This window comes from Maylandia zebra, linkage group LG18, assembly GCF_041146795.1.
Source record: "Maylandia zebra isolate NMK-2024a linkage group LG18, Mzebra_GT3a, whole genome shotgun sequence".
Lineage (NCBI taxonomy): Eukaryota > Metazoa > Chordata > Actinopteri > Cichliformes > Cichlidae > Maylandia > Maylandia zebra.
Genome location: NC_135184.1, coordinates 21,733,580 through 21,758,593, shown reverse-complemented (window position 1 = coordinate 21,758,593; position 25,014 = coordinate 21,733,580). Strand labels below are relative to the sequence as shown.

At 41.6% G+C, this 25,014-nt stretch overlaps 1 protein-coding gene across 1 annotated transcript in view; it reads right to left on the bottom strand.

The window, feature by feature from the left end:
• Positions 1 to 2,371: 2,371 nt before the first annotated feature.
• The window catches only part of LOC101487604 (potassium/sodium hyperpolarization-activated cyclic nucleotide-gated channel 2), a 36,253-nt gene continuing 13,610 nt past the window's right edge, over positions 2,372 to 25,014 (bottom strand). Inside the window, exons 4-8 of the mRNA XM_004542513.3 lie at positions 21,544 to 21,762; positions 9,758 to 9,904; positions 9,411 to 9,651; positions 9,167 to 9,331; positions 2,372 to 8,681 (exon numbers count right to left, since the gene is read on the bottom strand). Of these exons, the coding sequence (XP_004542570.1) occupies positions 7,732 to 8,681; positions 9,167 to 9,331; positions 9,411 to 9,651; positions 9,758 to 9,904; positions 21,544 to 21,762 (1,722 nt within the window). The 3' untranslated portion in view covers positions 2,372 to 7,731. The remainder of the gene's footprint in view (positions 8,682 to 9,166; positions 9,332 to 9,410; positions 9,652 to 9,757; positions 9,905 to 21,543; positions 21,763 to 25,014) is intronic.

The window sequence follows — 25,014 nt, the reverse complement described above, 5'->3', positions numbered from 1 at the left end:
GGGTTTCTCCGTATTATTGTAGCATCTTTACCTTATAATATAAAGTGCCAACCAGTGACTGTTGTTATCATTTGGTGCTATATTAATAAAATTGAATTGATGGACTAAAATAACATTAGCATATAGCAGAATTTTGTGAGTAAATTAGCAACATTCATGTAAACAAGACATAGAAGTGTCATGGAGTCATTTCAATGGTTTCCTGAGAAGTAAAGCAAATGCTTCAAGATTTTTTAAACCAGGGGTGTCAAACTCAAATACACAGTGGGCCAAAATTCTAAACTGGAACAAAGTCGCGGGCTAACGTTAATATTTACTGAAATATATTTATTCCTCCAGATATAAGAATGAATCTTTTCTTATGGACTCAAACACATTTTGCTGAAAAACTGAATATGGAACAAGCAAAGCTTAATACTAAACAATATATATATTAGCTGTATAATACCAGTAGGCCAGCTCTAATAGTAATTTGGTATGGCTTCGCGGGCCAAATGTAATTAGGCTGCGGGCCAAATTTGGCCCACGGGCCAGAGTTTGACACCTATGTTTTAAACTATTATTTTAATGAATGGCATAGCTTGTAGAAGATCACATGATCCTTTCTTCCTGTTTCTCTCTCTGCTTTATTTTTTATTGATCATTTCAGTTTGACGCACTTCTCACTTCCAACCAACCCGCTGTCCAGCAAACTGTGATGTTACTGAAGCTGCCAGCAGCTGTAAGATGATTTACTGTATCCCCCTCTCTTTCTCTCTGCCTAGCTCACTGACTCGCTCACAGAGTCAGAGCTTGGACCAAATGCTAATCCTGGTATTCAGATTTGAGCTGTGCTCTCTAGATGTTCCCCTTAGCAGAGAGAAGGCTGAAGCAGGTGCGGCAGCATCAGAGGATAGGGAATTTGGGGGCAGAGGGGTGCACTGTTGTGCCTGTCTGTTTGTATCTGCTTTTAATACACACACAGCTGTCTATGCATAACACTAGAACACCTGCAAATGTTTAAGCAATACCCAGCTACACCTGTTACTGCAGACTGAAAAAGCTGAAATGTAGATTTTGCTTACTTGGAAGATCCCGGGAGAGACGTGAACGAAGACGTGGGTGCGGAGCAGTAAGGCAAACTGGAAGGAGATGGATGGGAAGGGGCGAGGATACCGGTAAGGAGCTAAATAAGCAAATTGCCCTCTGGAGGTAAACAGCTAGGGTGGGTAGTGCGGGTGATGCTGATATGATTAATTGAAGTAGGACAGCCAGGGACAAAGTAGAGGACCAGCACTGCAGAGGAAACAAAGTAGAGGACAGTCCTCGGCCATATAAGGCTGAAACTATATACTCACATAGCTTCACAACTTGGTGTAGTATCAGCCGGCAGCCACTACCAGTACATTGCTTGTTCATTGAATTACAATGAAACAGAAAGAGGGAGTGTGTGTGTGTGTGTGTGTGTGTGTGTGTGTGTGTGTGTGTGTGTGTGTGTGTGTGTGTGTGTGTGTGTGTGTGTGTGTGTGTGTGTGTGTGTGTGTGTGTCAACAGAGCGGAAGAGAGAGGACATTATGTCACGTCAAGGTAAAAGTGCGGACACGCAGTGCGGATGGCCTCTCCCGCATTTGTACCACCTGCATGTAGAGCTGGGGAGGCAAGATGAACAGTGTAGAGCACTGTGGTGAAATCTCACCTTGCATGTAATTTTAATCTTTCTATCTCACTGTGCCATGCATAATCACTGAGGAGACAGACAGCAGTGTGTTTGTGTGTGTGCATACATAGAAAGGAAAAGAAACAGACAGAGAGGGAATGGGTGGATGCGCTCCCAGGCTGCCAGAGGAGTGTGTCCTTGGACTGCCCTCTTCCGTGACGCACCCACCCACCCTTTCAGACACGCGCATCGAAACACGCACGCACACTCCTAGCACCGGTTCATTTACTCTCTCTCTCTCTCTTTCCCTCAGACAAATACAGAACTAGGGCTTGCATGTGCATGCACACCTTCTTAGGTACCAGAGAAATTGAACTTAATGCTGTGCAATGCTGTGTGCGTGTGTTCACTCGTATACACACACACAGACAGAGCAGAAAGCTCTCAGACTGAGCGCAGACACCTCATCAGGGATGCAGCAGAGCCCCTGTCTGCAGAAAGAGGGAGAGAGAGAGATCTCATCTGATGTGGGATAGAATGAGGTGGAAAGGTCTGGTTGTCTGATTAAGGTTGAGCGTGTGTGTGTTCACATATGCGAGTGTGTGTGTGTCTGTGTGTTTGGGGTGGGGGGTGGGGCGGGTAGTAACTAGTGTAACTCCAGCAGTTTGGTTCATGCACGCACACAGAACACCAACCAACAGAGACAGATGACAAATAAAAGTCCACACCCAGAGATAAGTATGCCAATGCGCTCATCTTTTTATTGCACAACAATGTATTGTCTGTTTACGAATGCTTAAACAACATTGCCACTGACTGACAGACCAGCTTATTGAGAGACACCAGGGTGTGGCTCTGTGTTCTTGGCCAGCAGAGGTGGTGGACAAGACAGCCTTTTCAGAAACAGGTTCAAATCAGCCCCATGCCCTCGCCACCAGCATCTCGGTCCGCAAGGACTGGATGCAGGCAAATATTACAAGCATGCCAAGTATCCATCGAAATCCTTTGACACTGATTTGGTAGCACTGCAGCTTGGGCTGGGAGCTGAGTTGTCCTGGGTTGTAGACATCAACTTAGACAGAGCTGGAGTTTCAAAATACTTAAACCGTTCTGTTAAGAGCAGAAGCAGAGCACAGCCTGAGATGGTTGCAGACTGGCCTCCAGAGAGAGAGAGAACACATGCTGTGTCAGATATCTGTGCTGTCGTCTACATGGTGCTGGTAAAGTGTGTCTGGATGCCCACACTGAGCTATTCGTGCAGGCTGTGGAATGCTACTAAGTCTAGGGATGTGCTAGAGTGATTTCTTGGAGCATTACAGTGGTTTCTTTCATTTTTTTTTTTTTTTTTCCTCTTCTGTAGAACAAATGTAGTTGTGACCATTTAACACACATCTCTCTCGGCTTCATGTGGGTTTTTAAAACCCCCTAAATGGCATCATATTCTCAAGTGGGACCAACATTATAGAAGGAAAGGCACAGGAACACACACACGCACACACAAACTCAAGCACACAGAGTCCTGAAGCAGAGAGAAGGCTTAGGTAAGCTAAGCAGGCTACAGTAGCTACGACACAAAAGTTTAACTGTTAGACTAAATAAAATCATTGTACAGTAGTTTGGTACACAACAATGTCTAGATTTGAAGGTCCCACTAAGAATTGTACACAGAACTCTGCTTAGATAAGAAAAATACAAACATGCACTCTGCTATTATCTGCCAAGGTATGGTAGGTCAAGCTCATGACTGCTCATGAGTCGAATTCAGCCTAAGAGAGAGCTTTTCTTAAATGGCAAAGACTTGATCAGTGTGCAACCAGCATCAGAGTGTAAATAGCTGTGCAACAATATGTTTTAAGAACGTTGTTTCCAGCACGTGCACAGCCAACTTCTGTTACTGTATTGATATTGTGCAAGCATCTCCACAGTTTGTTTATTACCAGTGTGTGAATGTGTGTGTGAATGGGTGGATGACTGGATATGTAAAGCGCTTTGGGGTCCTTAGGGACTAGTAAAGCGCTATATAAATACAGGCCATTTACCATTTCTGTCGTTTTTGGCTCTTTGCAGTGAGCGGATCATCTAAGCTAACGTCTAGACTACCGATATCCACCAGAAGCCTGTCAGAGCTCACCCTCTCACTGTAAAAAAAATGTATCTTATACAGCTGGCTGTGGTAAAAACACAACAATGTGCCCCACATCTCTGTGTATACCATATGTACAGAACATGAGAGTACAGAGTACAGCGCGCATGGTGTTGGAAGGCTCAAACCAACAAAAATGTGCAATTTTGTGTTTCCCGTATCTGGGAAAATTGTATATACTGACATTGTCATCGTAATTCAGCAATACTAATCCTCTTCTAATGTTTTTTTTTTGTTTGTTTGTTTTTTACATATATTGCAAGTTGAAAATAAGAACACAGATTTGCATTTTTACAGGCACATACAAACCACAAAAATAGACTATGTGGAAACTAGATGTACTAGGCACAAGGTATATACAGTCCGTGTGCATGGGGCACATTGTAAAAACAAACTGCAAAACAACAACCGAACAAAAGAGACTGATAACTCAAAGACAGTTTTACAAATAAAAACAATACCCTGATTTGCTAACATGTCAACACCAAGGCATTCGGTACCCTTAACAACTGGTACAGCAAGAATGAGAGGTTTGAAACTTAGGGATTCTCAATAATTGTCAGTCAGTGTCAAACATGTATGAGGGCTTTCAATCCCACTAAATAGCAAGGCCCAGTAGAAGAACCATTAAACAATCACACCTTGAACCCCCCGTCATCAGGCAAATACAGCGCCACATCACACACACATACACTCACACAACATGCTGATGGTGGCTTTAAGCCAGCAGACTGAACACTAGACAGATAACTGACAGAAGTATGTGCTTGGCCGGGGCTGTAGCCGCCTCATGGCCGAGGGTTCAAACAGAGCGGTACTGATCAAAGTGTCTGGGACGCCATCCTTTGAGTGGGAGTGAGTTACACACATATCCTACCGGTTGGATGCAATGAAACAGAGACGGCGCCTGATATTGCCTGAAACGTTAGCTCTTTAACTCTCCTTCCATCTTGCTCTCACTGACTGTGGTCTCATTCAAATAATATCAGCACAGTCCTGATAGCAGCTTAATAGGGCAAACTCTGGTATTAGCACAAAGGATTGGGGAAGAGGACCAATTGATTGCACTGGAACAGTACTGAAGCGCACAACAGCCATTGACTCAAATGGACTTCATTCACAATCATATTGGCATTTTGGCATGTACCTTTCCCATAGGAAAAAAAAAGCAATACAAAAAGAGTGTTGCTGATGAAGGAGGGTCACAGCTTTGTAACCAAGGTATGACAAACAACGAGGTTTAGTGCATGTTATCAATTAAACAGATAAGAGAACATGTGGCTGCTCTACAGTAACAATGAGCCAGGATTTACAAGCCATATAATGAAGCCCTTGGATAAAAACAATCACCTACGCCTTGTTTCAAACAGCTCGCAGGATAAGTGATCACAACCAAACGGGCAGAGTGTTACGCTAATAACAATCTCAGGGTTACGACTTCAGTAGATCCTCCATATTTATCTGAGCCAATCAGATTTCAAGGGGAACCTTTCAGCACGGTTAAATCAACAAGTGGATGATGGGAGGATAGACAAGTCTACATAAATCAATGGAAAGCCACGCTGCGGCAATCAATACATCTCTCTGGAAAGGTAGCAAACCTGAGTGAAATGTCCATCGCATCGATTTTACAATTAGAGTCTGTCGATGTTCAGAGCTGAAAAAGGTGGACATGGTATTTGTCTAACACAATGAATCAGCTGCCTATTTTCTAACCCAATTGGATTCACTTTCCTTCCTTACAGTTTAACCAGATAATGGATCCGAGAGAAGTACTGCAACCATTTTAAGAGAATGGAGCATCGATTTTTCATTTTGATTACAAGGTCGTAGTGCAACACAAGGTGCTTAATTGGACGTCCTCAGTGCTCACTTTGGACCAAGGAGATCAAAGTTGTTATGACTCACTCTTGTTCACGCCCACTTCAGTAAATAAACTAATAGAAAGAAGAAGAAGAAGAAAGATCCTCTTGTGGTAGATCTGGTACAGGTTAAATATAGCAATGTTCAACCCAGAGAAGCATCATTAAACCATAAAAAAAAAAGATCACACGGACACTCAGCAACACATACAGCAATGCCCACAACCCCCCCTTGCATCATAAAAGCCTCTTTAAATCACTGTCCCTTTATTTACATGGCAGTTTATATCTGATTAGCTGTCTTCCTTCTCGTATGGCGTACATTCAGCAAGAGAAGTATTTCAGGTTCAACAGGATCAGAGTATTTTGAGTAAATATAACCAGCTATCCAAGCCTCAACCCTAAATGTTGAGACATTCATGGGAGTTTTGGATGAAATGGGACACATAAAGATTTTGATATAGAGCAAGTATGTTTTTTTTCTCTTTTTTTCTTGTCTTTTTCTTTACATGTGAGGCATTTTATGCCCTCATATTGCCTACCCTCAACCCCCATTTATCTCACAATTGAACATTAGAGAGAATTAGTTTAGCTAAACTGATTTTTTTTCTTCTTTTTAAGGTTCTGACCCGCTGAACTCAAAGCGTGGATTCTTCCTGTGACGTGAAACCAGAATTAAACAGTTTGTTCCTCTCAAGTGTTAACAAAACAAAACAAAATAAGAGTTACACTACAAGTCCTTTCATTCTCTCAAGCATTTTTGGTTAAGGTAACAACATGGTCACTGGATTACAATACCTCAAGTGAAGCCACAATAGCTGCTGGATTCTTTAAGATTTCACATTAAAAACAAAACAATATGAAAAAGAAAGAAGTTCACTTTCCTGTACAGCATATGTATAGATATTTATATTCATATATATTTATATATATAGGCGGGGTAGAGTATTGCAGAATTATATTGCATGTGTTAATCAATAAACCTAGACAGAAACAAGCAAGTATACAGTATGGGTTGTTCACAAATGTTTCCTTCGAGTAAAGCTCAGATATTTTAACCACCTTGGCCTTCAGGGTTACAATCAGCCACCCACCAAACCGGCTTTGGTGGGTGGCTGATTGTAACCCGACCGGCATCAGAGGTGTTTGACGAAAGCAGGTCAGCACCACCATCGGCATGTCAAACCAACCGTGCAGTGTAGAGTGTGAGTCCATTCTCTGAAAGTAGAACCAAAACATATCAACAAACTCACGCACACACACTTACACCCACATGTATACATACACACAAACCAAATATATGGCTTCTAATGTTGAATCAAGGCAGTTAAATAAATGGCATTTTCGTCGATGTTTCTTTTTTTTTTTTTTTTTCTTTTTTTTTTTCTTTTTTTTTTAGTTGATACAGACACAACCAGACTTGGTGTTCAAGCTCAACTTTGGTTTGGGTAGATACGATGAATATAATATCCTTCCGTACTTTTTTCATCAACTATTTACACATCGATGTAAGATCGACCAGCGGTCTAAAACACTATTCCCATTACTATTTGAAACAATATGAAGAGCAATGTGTTCTTTTGCTACGACAGCTTATACAGAAAAGTTACACTCAAAACACTTTTGGACGCTTAAAATGTCATTGTCATTTGACCTCAAGTCCCTGATTTTCAGTTTAAGTCCAGCTCCTGCTAGATTGCATTGCATGGATTCTACACAGTATGCAATAGTTACATCAATCATACTTTTCTTCATATCTTTACAGAAAAGACAGCGATATACAGTAGGTGTTTGGAAGCAGAGTGAAAGGGGTGATACTAAGACTAAAGGTGCTGGCACAGTAGACTAGACCAGTTCAACCTTAAGTTATACTAGCTTAATTGTATAGACTCCTCCTGGCCAAAGTGTCTCAAGACTTTGAGTAGCTCTTTTCCTTCTGCTGGCACCAGCACACAGTGCATCCAGGTCCAATAACTGGTAGCGCTGGCGGTAGCTGATTGGTCATTCAGCAAGCTGACAGATCAGCCAGACTGACCTAAACCGAATGGATTCTCCTACAAAAAAGGCCTCTTTCTCGAACTCTACCAGGGTCACAAGTTGGAAGACAGCCGGGATCTGGCAGAGTCTAGCTCTGGAAGGCTGACAATTGAATCTTTCTTGGGAGCTCCAGAGTCTGGAGGTCCTGATCCAGCAGCTGCTGCTACTGCCCCCATTCCAGCAGGTCCAGTGGGAGGAGGTGTGGAGGCAAATGCCACCCTCTGTTGGGCTCCCGATGATCTCCCCACCCCTGAGGGCCCTGGCATGCTGGAGTGAGGGGGCTGCGGAGGTCCGATGGAGGTGTTGGAGGTGCGAGTGGAGGGCGGGGGGCTAGGGGCTGCAGAGGCAGCTTGCGGTGTTCCTTCCTGGGGGAGTGAAGGCTGGGAGGCCGACAGGGCACGGGTGTCCTGACTCAAGCTCCCCATATGCAGGGAGTGGGTGCTCTTGTGTGAGGCAGGCCTCTGCTGGGTCTGTGTGGGGCTTGGTGCATGATGCTGTACTAGGGACAGCTGGGACCCAGAGGGTCCCACGCTTGCAATGTGCTGGAAAGTCCGTCCTGAAGCTGCAAGCGGGCTTTGGACTGGGGGACTCGAAATTGCCGATCCAAATGCCCCTCCGAGCGTCAGAGGGGGCTGAGACTGCAGAGGAGACATGGAGACTGGACTGGAGAGATTCTGCATCACCTGAAACCTTCGCACCATGCGTGGAGACTGCAGAGTCCCTGGACCCACCAAAGGACTTGCCATCTGAGGGCAAAAGCTCATGGCCACAGCTTGCTGGAGGGTGGCGATAGCAGAGCCCGTCTGCTGCTGACCCGGAGGGGCAAAGATGCCGCCAAGCGAAGGGGTCATAGACATGGCTCGTGGCCGCTGCAGGTCTACTAATTTTACCATCTCACGGTCATACTTGACGATCTCCTGAATCATCTCATTCTCCCGGTTGTTGAAGACACCAGAGTTGAGATCATGCTGCACCTTGTGCATCAGGATGGAGTTCTTTTTACCTGCAGAGAGAAATAAAAGCACAGGCTAATTACTAAAGATAAAAAAAAGGCAGAAGCAGTAAAGTTTGAGGAAAGGACAAGGAGTACATAAAGGTGAATAATGCATAAATACATGGAAACAGGAGGACGTATAACGAGAGAACAATGCGATTTAGATATAGCATGCGATGCCCTTCAAATCAGGTACATCCTCTAGCAGAACAAGCCCTCAGGAAATATACGTGTCACCCTGTACTTTTATCTATTGTTACAGCATCCTATGCCATTCTGAGCAAAGAGCACAGCTCATTGTACTGCTTCTTTTAATATTCGGGAAACATTTTCTTTTGTGTTTTTTGTTCACGGCTTCATTTTCTTTCATAAAAAGAAAAGACAGCAGAAACACTTAGCAGCTGATGTTTTAGAGATTTGCATAATTTCATGCCCAACATATTATATGATAATACATTATGATACATATGAAAATGATCTAAATCATTTTTTACCTATGCGGTCTAGACGATCAATGGCAACAGTCTCAAAGGCTCTTCTCATCATGGGGTATTCTTCCAGCACTTCATTGAAGTGGTCAACAGACAGAGAGTAAAGTCGACAGTAAGTCTCCGCTCGCACGCTGGCTGTTCGACGACCCCTCGTCAATAAGCAGATCTCTGAAACGGGGAAACAGAAAATGCCACCGCTTACAAAAGGGTTAAAAAAAACAATGGCACCATAAAAAAAATATCTTACCTCCAAAATAAGAGCCATCAGAGAGTTTCATTGCAAGCGTTCCCTTGGTGATGACGCTGCAGACTCCATGCTGGATAAAATACATTTTCTTGCCAATAGTGCCCTCCCGAATGATGTAATCTTGTGGCTGGAATACCTCAAAACGTAGCTTAGTCAACATGGCGGTCACAAAGTTTGGCTCTGCGTTGGCAAACAGCGGCATCGACGCCACCAGCTTGCGACAGTTGAAGTTCACAATTTCCTAAGACAAGACGCAAAGAAGAACAGTAAAAATGTGCACAGTAAAGACTTTTTAATATAATATATGGTTCATATAATAATGGGAATAATGTGCATTATTGTCTCACTTCTCTCAGGGGCTCACTGAGTTCTCCCAGGATGCTCTCCTCATCAAACATCTTGCCCTGGTATCTGTGCTCGTAGTAATCGTGGATTTTTTGTCGGAAGTCAGCAGGCAGTTTGTGGAAGGACATGTACTGCTCCACTTGTTTGTACTAAGAGAGAAGAGAGATGGTTTTTACTTCCTGTTAATGCAAACAAAAACAACAGAAAGAAAAAGGTTTTATTGACCTTGAGGCGAGCAATTGCATTTAAAAACCACAACAGTAATGGGGCTGGCAAATTAGTTTTAGCAAGTGTGCATCGTATTGCTTTTCTAGTGTTACACTGTTCAATTGTTCAACTATTATTATACAAGTTTATTAATGCCAAAAATACAGAAAGCAGCAATTAATTGAGCCATTAAAAATGTTTTTATATCTATTTCTCATCACAGACCTGTTCAAACACTGAAAAACGTCAGTGCAACATGTTTTTTTCAGTTCACAGTCAGTAAATCCCAAATATAGCAACCTGCTTCTCTAAAACGCACTGAAACACCAGCAGTGTGTATCAACCTGCCACTGATAACAGCCCCCAAAATGCACATTCACACCTGTTTGAGTAACAAGCTAAAAACTGTGAAAACTTGCAGTGCTCACTCGTTTCTGGACTTTATTATTTACTACTTCCAGTTAGGCAGGTGCACAAAGACCACATTAAATTTTGTTCAAGATCCAAGTTTGTCAACAGGCAACTGCTTGAGACTTGAGGCATTTTAATGGCCAGAGAGGGCTGAAAAACTTTACATCCTTAAAGAACTGCTCAATATTTTGCAGTTATAACTCAGTACGAAAACTCCCGACAGGTGATCGCTCAAAACGATCTGCTAAACAGCTGTTTCTGTCCAGTGTGGGCATTTCATTTTATTTTTGTTGCATTTTCTTGTGGCCTTCTAGTTTACTAGACCAATAGCATGAACTGATCATTTTCATTTCTATTACTTCATTGCTTTCTCAGTCTCTGGATGAATTTTGTCCCACTTCAGCTCAGTGAGGTTTGTGGGCACTCGTTTATCCACAGCCCTCTTAAGGATAATAAAAGCCCAGGTCATCACCTCTCCACCACCATGCTTGACTGTTGGTATGAGGTATTTGTGCTGATTTGCTGTGTTTAGTTTTGTCCAAATGCTGCTGTGCATTAGGGACAAACATCCCCACTTGTGGTTTGTTCAGATGCAGCTTTGGAAAACTAAGCTGTTCTTTTAAGACTTTCTCCTCGTGACCCTTCTAAACAGGCGATACTCCTTCAGTCTTTTTCTAATTGTGCTGTCACAAACGTTTAACATGCTGACTGAGGCCTGTAGAGTCTGAGATGTAGCTCTTGAGTATTTTGCAGTTTCTTTGAACATTGCACCATCTGACCTTGGGGTGAAACTCTTCTGATCTCCTGGTAAGATTATGTCATTGTGTTAACATACACCTGAATGCTTCAGACCAGCAAATAGCCAAAACCTCTGCTTTCATACAGGCACTCAGACTTGCTGATGATCAATTAGTCAAGTAAATTTGATTAGCAGCATCTGGCAGCTACTTACCCTCCTAATTCCTAAGAAGCAGTAACCTGTCCTTAGTGTGAAAACTTGTTCACAACTGCATTTCATTCATAAATAAATACATCTAGGAGGAAGGAACTGGCTCAGGGCTCTAGTGAAAGACAGAGTTAGGAAGTGCTAAATGTTTCTAGTGAACAGGATTTTGATGATAATAAAAAACCAGAATACCACCACACTCAAAGTTTAAAATAAACTAAGACAAAGGGCAAAATAAGCAAACATCATGCTATGATTAGGCAATGTCACCTATGAATTTTAGAAAAGGCCAAAATTCACCTGTAGCATTTTACTGCCCCACTCTCATTTAGCATTTATAGAATATTTCTCATGCCTCTTCCTCTTACAAATAATTTTTATCTGCTTCAGAATCTCTCGAGCTTCTTAGAAGTCCTCTATGCTCCAACTAGTGTTTCACCCCACTTCTCCCTCTCATGGACTAAAATGCTTTACTGAATATTTACTAATTAACTAACTATTTTTTCAAGAACTTCTCAATAGAAGCATCACTTTGCGCTAGAAAGGTTTATAAATCTCTACACATCAGTGTCTGTGCAAAAGTCTGTCAAGTGTCATCAAACATATACAAACCACGCAGCTGAAATGAACACACCAAGCAGTTAATCAATGCCAAATCAATAAAAAAGTGAAAGGTTCCCTTCAACATAGCTGCAAGTCAAACAAGCAGCTTCTGTTGTTTAGATATGCAAATTTCAGTCCTTCCAAAGTGATCACAGAGAAACTAGAAACAACGTGGCTGGGCTGCAGAGAGAGGAGTGATAGACGTGGCAGTACACAGAGCAGACAGTGAACTGTTGGTTGAAAAAGATTTCTCCTTGTACTCTGCTGTCAGCCTCTGTGCACTTCAACCCAGCTCAATTGGAAAGCTTAAGACCACAACTCAACTCAGCCTATAAAGCTGTCCAAACCACAATTTTGAGAGGTCAGCACGCTGGCAGGTGCTGTGTACTCACAACGTTCAGGAGCTGAGGAAGTCATCATCCATACCACCCCAATCCCAGCACTCCTTAAACTCTGCTGTGCGGTGGATAAAGCCACACTCTGTAAGTATCGAGTAACGTCCCCTGAGAAGGTTTGCTCGCAAGACCACCACCCCCCACTCCCCCACCCCCACCCAAAAAAACCTGAAAGGCTTGTGGCTAACTTCTTCCACAGACAACAGTATGTCAGATGTTGTGTGTCCTGCCAGAGGCCCCGAGCAAAACAATGAGTGCCACCTGCTCAAACACTGTTGCAAGCTCTGAATCCTCCAGTGCAACGTATAAACTCCTTAACTGAAAATTGTTTGCTGTCAGGAACAGACTGCCTGGCTCTCGGTTTGCAGAAGAAAATTACAGTTAGCAAACAATGATTTTAAGATGTACACAACTGAATGCATGTGTACTGTACTAGAAGAATTATTGTCTCAGATCCAAGCTGCACAATGGAACGAAAGCTTCCCTTTTTTCATTCCCAGGCTTTATGACAGCAGTACATCCTGTGAACATCCTGGTCACACTAACACGCTAATAAGAGACGAACGACAAACAAGAAACCAAACAGACCCCACCGATGAGTACCATTTCACTCTACTAGGGTCACATTGCTTAAACATGGAGCTTTATTTCTGTTAAGACTTGTTTTGAATTATCTCCCTTGCTATTGGCTGAATATTTTACATTATTCGTGTAATGTGAATGAAACTCTCAGGGGGAAAACAGTGGACAGCGGGGGACGATCTCAGAGCTAATAAACTGAGCAGATATGCTCGTATTATTAAAACTGAATAATAAATAATGATGTGCATACACTGACACCACAGTGCAGAAGTAAATGCAACATTTTTGCTTTTTTCCCCTTTTCTGGGACATTTTTTCCTCTGACACAGTCACACTGACACACTCTTTATCTGTTCAACTGCTTATTAAAGCAAATATCTCATAAGCCAGTCACATGGCAGCAACTCAGCAGAGACATGGTCAAGATGACCTTGACCGAGCATCAGATCAGAGCATCAGATTGAGGTATGAAGCTGTTTTAAGTCACTTGAACGTGATATGGTTGTTGGTGCCAGATGGGCTGCTCAGAGTATGTAAGAGGCTGTGTGATGCCATCATGTCAATATGGACCAAAATCTTTAAGGAATTTTCAGCACATTATTGAAGAAATATGCAAAAGGAGCTACATTAGCTACTGCCAATGTAGTTCTCAGTAAGTGCATAGTGATGCAACATTCAGGATTACATCACAAGTGTGAGCAGTCAGTGAAGTGAGCATACAATACTGTGAAAAAAGTCTTAAGCAACCCCTCATTTACAGCAATTTATTGAAACATGCAAACATACCTGGATATACAGCATATAACGCAAAATCAGAGTTTGTACAGTTCTAACAAGGTCAGTATTTAGCATGACCACCTTTATTCTTAAGCACAGCCTAAACTGTCTCTGGCTTTTTTCTTGTAATTTCTTTAAGTGGTCTTCAGGAATAGTGCTCCAGGCCCTGGGGAGGTCGATCCATGAATGATAGTGTTTCATTGGGTGTTTTTCTACCTGGGTATGGTTTTAAAGCACTGGCAGTGTGTCCAGGATCATCACCATACTAGAAAATGAAGCCACTGTCAGTCTGATGGTACTTTCCATGTTCATAATTCCATCATTCTTTAGTGCAGGGGTCCCCAGTCCACAAGGGCCAGTGTCCCTGCAGGTTTTAGATGTGTCCTTGATCCATCACAGCTAATTTAAATGGATAAATTACCTTCTCAACATGTCTTGAAGTTCTCCAGAGGCCTGGTAATGAACTAATCATGTGATTCAGGTGTGTTGACCCAGGGTGAGATCTAAAACCTGCAGGGACACCGGCCCTCGTGGACTGGGATTGGGCACCCCTGCTTTAGAGGATCCCTGAAACCACCGGCTGAAAGGCAGACCCAAATCATGCCAGGGCCTCCGCAGTGCTTTACAGCTGGCTATAGACACTCACTGTTGAATCTCTGTTCTGACCTCTTCTGTGGATATTGGTGACCCGTTCACTCTTCATATATTAGAACTAGAGAAAGGGGATTTAATTTGACTCTTTGCTTCCTGTCTGTTATCTGTAGACACAACAGTGGTTCGTCCCTTGTGTCAGGTGCCTTTTTTTATGTTTGAACAATTCACTGGTCGGTGTTAAATGGCTTAAAGAAAAAAAAGATTGCTTTTAAAAGGTACAAGAACTGGACTGAAAAAGCAGACGATGTCCAAAGATGGCCAATGACCAGTGTCCTTCAGAAATCCTGGAAAGCTATTGCTCAAAAATTACAGGAACGCTTGGCTCCTTGTGAGCAAAATATCAAGAAATAGGTGGTGCCTCAAGACTTTTGCACAGTATTGTAAACCTTGTCCAGATGAGACGGTGCCATGGGCTTGAAAACAGTTTCGGTCTTTGGGTATGCTTTGCCAGCAAAACGGCCGTAAACTCCTCTATTTCCCTGTGCACTCTGGAGAAGAAGAATGTGTAAATATTTTAAGATTGGCCTCTCTGATGAGTAACTCGTGACAAAAAACACAAAAGTCTAAAAACGGAATAAGAAAATTTGACTGTAAGATTTTTCTAGTACTTTCAGTACCTGCTATATTTCAAATGCACGGAGGCCAAACAATGAAACTGTGTTCTGTGTAGGTTTAATATCACCCCTCCAGATTCACACTACACAACTATTGTTCCTGCAGAGAGGAAATGGTAATGCAGTGAATGCAGATTGTTCTGTAGTGAAAATGTACTGTCACCATGCCCAGAAAAAGCAATGCGTGCTTCTGACTGATAGCGTCATCCTCGGAGCTTCCTTAAGGAAAACAAAAATAAACATAAATAAACCTAACATGCAACATCTGAATTATTCAGCATCCACATAAAGAAAAGTCTCCTGGGCCGGCGCAGCTCCACAGCAATTCTGACGGAGTTACGCAACACGAAGTCTCACCTGCATGAGTGAATCTGCTTCCTGACATCTGCAGATGGAGGGCAGCCTGAAGAAATGACCCCGTGTCACAACTCTTTACCCGGAGTGTCCATGCCAACACTGCGCTCTTGGTGAGCAGCCCACACAATAGGAAATGCTGATTGTGTGAAAAGAGTAGGTGTCGAGGGGGGGGTGGCAGTGAGGGTAAACCTCACAGAGGGAGAGGTGCAGCGACCGTGTGCGGTTACGCATGAAGCTCAGTCCCGCAGCTTGAGTCGGATAAGGCTGAACGAATAAGGCAGCTAAAGCTTATCTGATTGAACTGAGATGGTGGCCTTTAATGACTTGGCTTTGAGTGCCATGTCATAGTGCGGCGTATCGATCATCGCCGGGCAAACGTCAAATCTCTCCAGTGTCACGGAGGAGAGAAAACAAGCCTCTGACCAGTGCGTCACAGCGCCCACAGGGGACTGACAAACACCCAAATGAGAGTGAAAATGACATCCATTTTCTGTGTCACTTTGATGATGCGGCAGCAAACCGCTCCACTGACATTTTGTCATTTAAACCGCTGTTTGGGATCTATTTGCTTTTCGTGATTTGTTATTCGGAAAGACATTTAGGGAGCGCTTTGTCTGTGATTACATTTTCCCGCTTTCAAACCCATGAACTACTGAGCCAGCATCAGGTTTTTACTCCTTTCTCTCCCTTTCGCTTGAGTCACCTCCTCTCATTCATCCAAAAACTCTCCATCCTAATTCGGGTTCATCCCGAACGGACATGTGGATGTATAATACATTCACTCCATCCCCGGCTAAATCACCTCATTACATTATGAAGCACATTCACCAAAGAGAAGGAAATCAGATAACAGTAAGTAAGAACTTGACTTCTCTGTCTTCAATTCAGAGATGTGTACAGAGGGAGGAAAAACACGCTGTGGGGTCTCACACAGAACACAGTCTCATTAAACGAAACTGAGCTTCTGAAGAAATACAGGAAATCATATAATTCAGTCAAAGGCAGAGACAGCCAAGGCTTGACTCAATAGAAACTTTTATTTAAAAACCAGTAATGTAAAATAATGAATACCATCAGATAGAGCTAAAAAAGGATGGTTTTTGTTGTAAATGTGAGTGCAGGAATCTCTTTACAAAGCCCGCCTGCCTCTGGGTAATTGGGGGATGACTAAAAATTGTAGAAAAGAGTTTTTGGTACCCTAGATGAGGGAAGGGAGGTTAGTGGTGGTGGAGCACTGTTGTGTGTTTTCTGTCTCACTGACTCAGATCAGCCTCTACAATGATTACAAGGGAGAGATGATTATTTCACGTAAAACCCCTTTTTAGTGTTATAAGTAAAAAAGAGTGTATCTAGTATATATAAATATAAAATCCAGTCTGATCTTTAAAGATTCTCCACCTCTACACAGATTCACTTATTCCTGCAACTAGAAACAACTTTATTAACAAGCCACACTTAGTAAAGTGTGATGTTTAGCACTGACACAAGTATAAGGGGGAAAACAATAAAAGCTTGAGACATGTTAATCACAGGTCATGTCTACAAATTCCTTGTGCTGCATTCATACAGACCTTGACCCACTTTTCTTTACAACATTGCTTGAGTTCACTGACGTTTTGGGGCATTCATTTATGCACAGCTCTCTCAAGGTCCCACCACAGCATTTCAATCACGATGAAGTCTGGACTTTGACTGGACTATTGCAACACCTTGATTCTTTTCTTTTTTTTAACCATTATGTTGCAGATTTGCTGCTGTGCTTGGGATCATTATCCTGTTGCATGATCCAGTTTCAGCCAAGCTTTTGCTGTCAGACAGACTGCCTCACATTTGACTCTAGAATACTTTAGTATACACAGGAGTTCATGATCCACTCAGCGACTGCAAGGTGCACATGTCCAAAGCCAATAACAAGAAGATACAACTTTGCAAATCTAAGCCATGCTGCCATGTTTATATTAGAGAGAAGAAGCTTTCTCCTGGTGACTTTTGAACAAGCCATGCTTTTTCTAATTGTACTGTCCTTTAACTGTCCTGTACTTTAACATTTAATATGCTAAGGCCTGACCTCACTGAAGACTGATGGACTTCAGATTGTTTATAAATGGCCTTATATCCCTTCCCAGATTGACAAACAGCAACACTTGCTTCTCCAAGATCATTGTTGATGTCTTTTTTCCTTGGCATTGTGGTAACAATCATCTGAATGCTCCTGCAAACTCCACAAACCTCACACTTTCCAACAATCAATTCATCAACTGCAGTTGATCAACAGCGCCTGGCTGCTTTCTACCCTCTTGGTTCCTGTAACCAGTAAGGGTGTACTTCATCTTTCACACACTGCATCTGCATGTTGTTTTTGTTAAATAAATAATGACAGGGTGTAATATGTGTTGTTTTGTAATTCATCTCAGACTGTATTTACCTCATTTTAAGATCTGTTGTGGACCAGATTACTTTCATTATGTCCCAATACCCAAAACCTTAGAATTGAAGTCTACTTTCTTTTTACCATGATTATACACCTCATACAGCGCTACACAAAACGCTCAGAACCACAAAGTCAGAATCACAAAATGCTGCACCTAAGACATGATTTTCCAGATGTCCAAATGAGCAGTTATGCATGTTTTTGGTATGTCATTGTAGAACTATAGCAATATGACATATAGCATATTCACTGAGCTAGGAATCAGAGGACAGTGCAGTTATATGGTATCCCAAATCAACGGTCAAATCTAGAATCTAGAATCCCTGAATTCATCATTTTTATCATTTTCATTGATGTATCAGATTTGAATCTTCAAAAAAAGAGGCACAAGTAGAACTGCTGTTCTTTCTATGCCCCTCTGCTATGTGTCACTGTGCACTGTTACTATGTATAACTAACACAAAGGTCTCTGCACCAAAGCCACCAAGCCAAATTTAACCTGCATGAATTGTGACTCTGACATTTCTTCTGGGTTGAAAAGGAACCCTTCACACAATGCTAGCTCAATCCACACTGGGGCTGTAACAGACTGCCAGCAGACGTGTTTTGCTAACACTCTCCAAAATGATAAAAATGCCACTCACAGTCCTCTCTGGAAGCATTGCAAATTCACCCGGCAGCATCGGCATCAGCCTCACTGGCATGCATGGCACTTTTCTGCTCTCTGAGTTGTTTTTTTTTCTTTAATAAACATGCCTGCAGCTCAAATACTAATCCTCACAGAGCAGCAGAAAAAAAATATGACAACTGGTCAGAAAAAAAGGTTTTTAAGGGAAATGCACTTCTTGGCCTCAGCAGAAAAGCTGTATATTCTGGGACAGGGTGAGGACGTATTAGAAAATGTCTAAATCTGAAAGAATAAACATAAAGAGCACAGCATTATGAAAAAATTCTAATGTCAAGGCATGTAGGTTTCGTACTCCTCGCTTCATCCTTAAACTGGATAACATACAGGCTGGTTTAGGATTAGACAACTCATCACAGCTCTTAAATTTTTAAGGTTTTAGTTTGCTGAGTTCATCCTGCTTGTGGTGCAAATTCGACAAGATTTTTAAAACTGGGGGGAAAACTTAAACTTTGCACATCTGGGTGACTTGTTCCTCAGACAGAAAACTCTCATCATCCTGGGCAAACTGTGACGACAAGAGCTTCAGTCAGCACTCTGCTGGCTGAATCGTTTTCTTCTAAACCGTTTATTGGACATGATTTATACTCAAGTGTCCTGCCACATGGCAATAAAACTCTTTGCGGAGAGCCGCACAATGCTAGCCAGACACCAAACTGACAAAAAAAAAAAAAAAAGAGAGAGAGAGAGAGAGAAAAACTCCAAACAATGTGAAATACACAGCATTCAAATATCTTGCAGTGCACCAGGACTGTCTCTCCCACAGGTTTACCCTCCCCCTCAGTTTGCTTTGTATAGCAGCCAGTTAGCAATAGCACTGCACCTTTCAAGGACACCACCACCAGAAAGGATAGAGATAGAGGAAGAGAAGGGGAAAAAAGAGAGAAATTTAGATCCGGAGGTGAGGAGAGCGAGAGATCAGGAAGGAGATACGCCAGAGAGAATCAGGTGGAGACATTTAAGCAGTGCAGGGGAAGGAAAAGGAGGGGTGGAGCTCATGTAAAGTGGATAGTTAAAGATGCATAAGAGATGATATAGAGCAGAGGCAGAGTGAGATCCAGTGAGTGAGTGACCAGGAAGTGAGAGACTCTGAGAGAGGGAGGCGGCCATGATGGCTTACGTCACCTTCAGGATGACATTGCCGGGACACACAGGTCCGCTGCCTCATCAATTCTACTGCTGCTCAAGGGGACATCATATCACACAATCACACACACACACAGGCACAGCCACAGCCTCTGGCAATGTGGCTCTACCTGGCCGAACACACCCGGAGCCTCTGATTGGCTGCTGAAAGCCGGCAGCACTCCCACTGCTCCCTAGCCGGCAAGACTCTGCTTGGAAACAGAGTGACTGTGCTACCACGACAGGCCACTGCTGCAGCGCGGCTCAGCGCTCAGGTTCATTGTCCTTATGACAGCATATACGGGTGCTTTAATGGCGCCTGATGGTGTGCCGTTAAGGTCACAACCTGAAGTGTTTAGGAGTAGGTTGATGCCACACACTGCTGTTACACTTCCTCACACACATACAGCCTGTTGTATGATATGTATTATCTATTATTGATAACTAATTACGTGACCTTATGGTTTAATTTTCATTTAATGAGCAGTAAATATCTAAATCGGCTACAAACAAAATGAGGATTGTGAAAAAAAAAAGATCCTTTTTGACCTTCAGTTACTAAAATACTCTTCCAGATATAGTGAAACTGATCTAACTCCTCCCTTGACACTAACTACAATCTGTCTCCAGTGATCTTTACGTCAAATCATTAGCAATGTCAGCATCTGCATGTCTGACATTAACCATAAGGACCTCTCTATTTTATCCAGCTCTGTTCAACATGAACATAAAGTTGTTTTCTTCTGTAAGATCTTGGACTACATGAGATTAATCCTTGGTAACACTTGCTAGTCATGCATATTAGCAATCTTATTAGCCTACATTTTTACATTTTAGTTAACAAATAGTGTAAAAATGTAGGCTTGTTTGAACACATATTACTGCTTACTGGATTTTGTATCTTGCTGGTCATAGTTCCATTAGTACAATTGTAACGTGAGGGTTCACTAGATGGTTGGGAATCTCTCTGAATAATTAGGAACAGCAAGACGGAGACGGATAACTTTTTAGCAGCCTCTTTACTTTTAGCACACTGCAACAACAACCCACACTTCCTGTGTGCCGTCCTCATGAATACTTCACTGGCCTCTCAGAAGCCAGGAAATCTTATACTCAGATCAAAACAGGGAAAACAACCAGGTAGATATAACACATACTTATTACTGGTTTGAACATGCATGTCTAAACATTCAAACATGTAAACATGTAAATATCAAAACACGTAACCACCAAATAGCTACATAACTAGCTTTATAACCTTTGTAAACACCTCTTTGTATATCAAGGTAGATTTAGATTTACTTCTACACTTTACACAATGATTGTTCTGGACTATAGAGCTGGTCCTGACCGCATCAGGATGAGTCTTTGACTGTGAGGTGACTTATCAATCATAAGTTGTTAGCCAGTAAGCATATGATGGTTAATCCTCATTTTTTTAATCTAACCAGACTTAATTTTTTACTCAGTATGACTCAAAATGAGTGACTGAGTCCATGAACTCATCAGGAAAGTGTTTAAAGAGGTCAAGACAGAAAGCTGTTTTCCCATAGACTTCAACTGGAACAAAGACTTTTTCCAACCACAGCTGTCGTTATCTGGTGCGGGATGGATACATCGTGGCAATTCAGGGTTTAGTGTCTCACCCAAAGATGCTTCAGCACATAGACTGAAGGAGCCAGGGATCAAGCTGTGCTCCTTCTGATTGGCAGACAACCCCCCCAAAAACAACATAATGTTTAAGCTCAGGAGCTCCACAGAAGCTTGTGAGTAAATTTTGGTAGATGATCAGTGAGATTAGCTGCTTCTCTGTTTCATGCTAGGCTAAATTACTCAACTGATGGGCCACCACTTCAGCTTTAATGTTTCATCTCATTTTCTTATCCAACACTTTGCAAGCAGGTGAATAACTTGCTTTTAAAGGACAAATAAAGAGGAAATACTAAAGAAAAACAGCTCGCAGAAAAGTGTTGAAATCATGGGATGGAGTTGTTTCCTCACCTTTTCCTGATATTGCCGTCTGGAGGAGTCCAGGGACTGGATGAGAGCTGTTGCATGGCCAATAAAAACAGCATAGCACGTAGCTCCTACAATCATACTCAACATAGTGAGCCAGATATCTGATAGACTCTCTGGGGCTTGGCGGCCATAACCAATGCACAGCATGTGGCTCATTGCTTTGAAAACAGCAAAGGAGTACAGCTCTGACCAGGTGTCGTTCTGTGGAAAGACAAGAAAGGAGATAAACAAGGAGTTAAACACACAAATGTTACATTCAAATATATGTTTCAGACGAGGGTGATGCCATGGAGTAGGTAACTAGAAGAAAAGCTTTGGGGACAGGGGTCATGGAGGAACAGTTATATAAATGAGAGCTCAAGGGACACAGAAGGAAAGAGGGAGGAAGGGGAAACAACACCGAGGGATTCCTTCGAGGCCTAATCAGGAAAGTAGAGACGGTTTGAAAGTTATTTCCTCAGAGAGGAATTATAATGAGAGGTCATTAAATATGCACTTGAAGAACTGTGTGAATCGGAATCTACTACAGCGGGGCAGCAGTCACAAAGCTGCTTGTGCGGCAACTCCAAACTCTTATTGTGACTTAGAAAGACATCTATGTTTCCGCCCACTTTAAATACATGTAATGAACACTTATTCAATGTTTTATTTCACTGTAACTTTGTCCCCAAACACAGCCCTTAACAGAAAAGTCAGATGAAAAAGGTCTTGATTTGGCCTTACTGTGCTTACCTGAGTCTGAACACGATGCTGATGCAATTAATTCAAAGCCAAAAGTAGGATCAGAATCCTAGATTTTTAGCTATGTTTAATCTTTTTTCTACTAAAGAAACTCATTATCTGTGTAAGCTGTGTTACTAAAGCAGCGCACAGGGAAAAAAAGTTACAAACAGCATCCTGAAAACCTCTGAGACCCTCAAGTCTTAAAGAAACACACACACTAAAAAACACACACACACACACTTAGCCTCACTAAATATGTACCAGCTACACAGAGGTCACAGGCTGCACTTAACAAAGGCAATCAGCTGCATTATATCCTCCCCATAACCTGCTGCAGAGAAGTGCATCAGCACTCTACTGCAGCATTATATTAAGAAGTGTGCAGTTCTTCTCTGTTTCTTTCCTATAACGAAACTAACCAAAGTGTAGTGTTTTTATGAAAAACCTGAACTTATTCAATGTTTTAATCTCAAAAATTAACATTATTGTTTTAAGTTCATGTAAAAAAAACTTTTTAGTGCGATGCAAAATGTGTTGTGTGTATTCAAATATTAACAATTTGACGATACAACAAGTACTGTGTCTAGCAGATTAATGCACAAATGTTTCTCATTATGAATATTTGGCTTAATTGGGGCAAATAAATGTAGTTTCTCTAAGTGCTGGTAACTCCCAAACCTGAAAACTAAAAAAAACATATGGGGTTTTTTGTTGGGTTTTTTGCTGTTTTCTGATTTGTTTTTATCTGATTCCTCTATTAGATTAGATACGAGAACAATCACTAGGTATAAAAAAAAATCACAGGTAGAGACTGACCATAGAGGTTTGTTAACATCCAAACAGCATAACTTTAAATGGCCACAAAGTGATAGAAAGAGCTCTCCATATGAGGTCAGGGAAATCAAAACTCCCAAAATAAATATAGCTCCACCAAGTGGGCTGGGGCTAAATGGTATATGTAAAAACAGAAAGAGAAACAGTGGAGTGAAGCAGATTGAATAATAGATGAACGATGAGCACTTTGATTCTGAAATAGAAACAGGCAAGAGAGAAGGAGAGACTCCATATCCTCGTAAGTCTCAATCACTCTCCTCAGAGATTTCAGTTTGGGAACTATCCGTTGCTTTGATGGTAATCACCATCTCCATTAGCCGCAGATAGTCTGTTTGAACTTGACTGATAACGCAGGGGCTTTAAATTTATCTTGCGGGACCCTAAAATGCTTCTTTAAATAGCCTGCAGCAACCTTGTTGTGCAAGATGCTTCGCAAACACAGATGTGAAACGCACCTGCCAAACAGTTTGGGCAGGTTTATGTAACTCGTGTGCTGTAAAAAAAAAACCTTCACATTATCAGTATGCATCAGCACTTTATCCATGCTAGCAGCAGTGGGATGCTTTTAATTCTTTCCCCCATAAAGGCGACATTTGACAACCTCCCCTATACCATTAATGACGAGTTATGACACTTCGGTATATATCAATAAAGATGTGGTGTGACAAGAACTAGAATAGTTTCTGGGTTTTGTTCATAGGCAGAAAGCACCATCACTAACCTCTGATGCAAACTCATTAATTTTTTTCTGTAAGCAAGTCTGAAATATGACAGAAACCACCCAGTTCAGATAGGAGCTGCAAGGGTTACTCCTAGTAGGGGTAAAACAGGTCATCTACCAGTCAGAAGTTTGGTGGTTTGATCCCTGGCTGCCAGATATCCTTGGGCAAGATCCTAACCCCAAGTTGTTCTCGAGTGCATCCATCAGAGCCCGATAGAAAAAAAGTGCTTGTGTGAATGGCTGAAAGTGGTTGGGTAGAGCAGAAAAGTGCAATATGAAAACTGTTACGTTTACCGTAATTGCGGATGGTGTCAAAATACATCATATATATATCTATATATCTATATATCTATATATATCTATATATATATATATATATATATATATATATATATATATATATATATATATATATATATATATATATATATATATATATACATATATATATATATTTAATAGATATATATATAGATATATATATATATATATATATATATATATAGATATATATATATATAGATATATCTATATAGATATATAGATATATAGATATATAGATATATATATAGATATAGATATATAGATATAGATATAGATATATAGATATATATATGATGTATAACAAAGTTTATAGTCTAATGAAAATTTGATAGCAATCTGTTAAATTCTGTAATCAAAGTGTTACGCAGAGCAACAGACAGACCTTCCCATTCCCTGATCCAAATCACTTACAATGTTACAAATGACACAAAGTGCATGAAAAACAACAGTAATACTGAAGTGGAAAATGGAGCAATATCATACTGAATGATCACTATGCATGCTGGATGCCCGATAAGCTGAACAAACATCTCAAAGATAATCGACAACCGTCTGAGAAAGTCGCTGCCCTGGTCCTGCCACACGCCCACCAGTTTAGTTTACAACAGCTTATCAGAGTTCATTGTACAGTCAGCTTTGTCTGGTGCTTCCTCTCCTTCTGTTTCTCCCTGTCTGCCTCAGTGTGCGTGGTGTCTTTATGATCTGCAGTTTGGGCAGTGAAATGTATTTATTTGGAAAGTGGAGGGCAAAGCATGCTCCACAGAGAGCTCATTGTAAGGTCAACAGAGAAGCTGGATTTCAGTATTCTGTCCAATATGAGCTGATGGCTGCCTGGCCCAGTGGAGCTACTT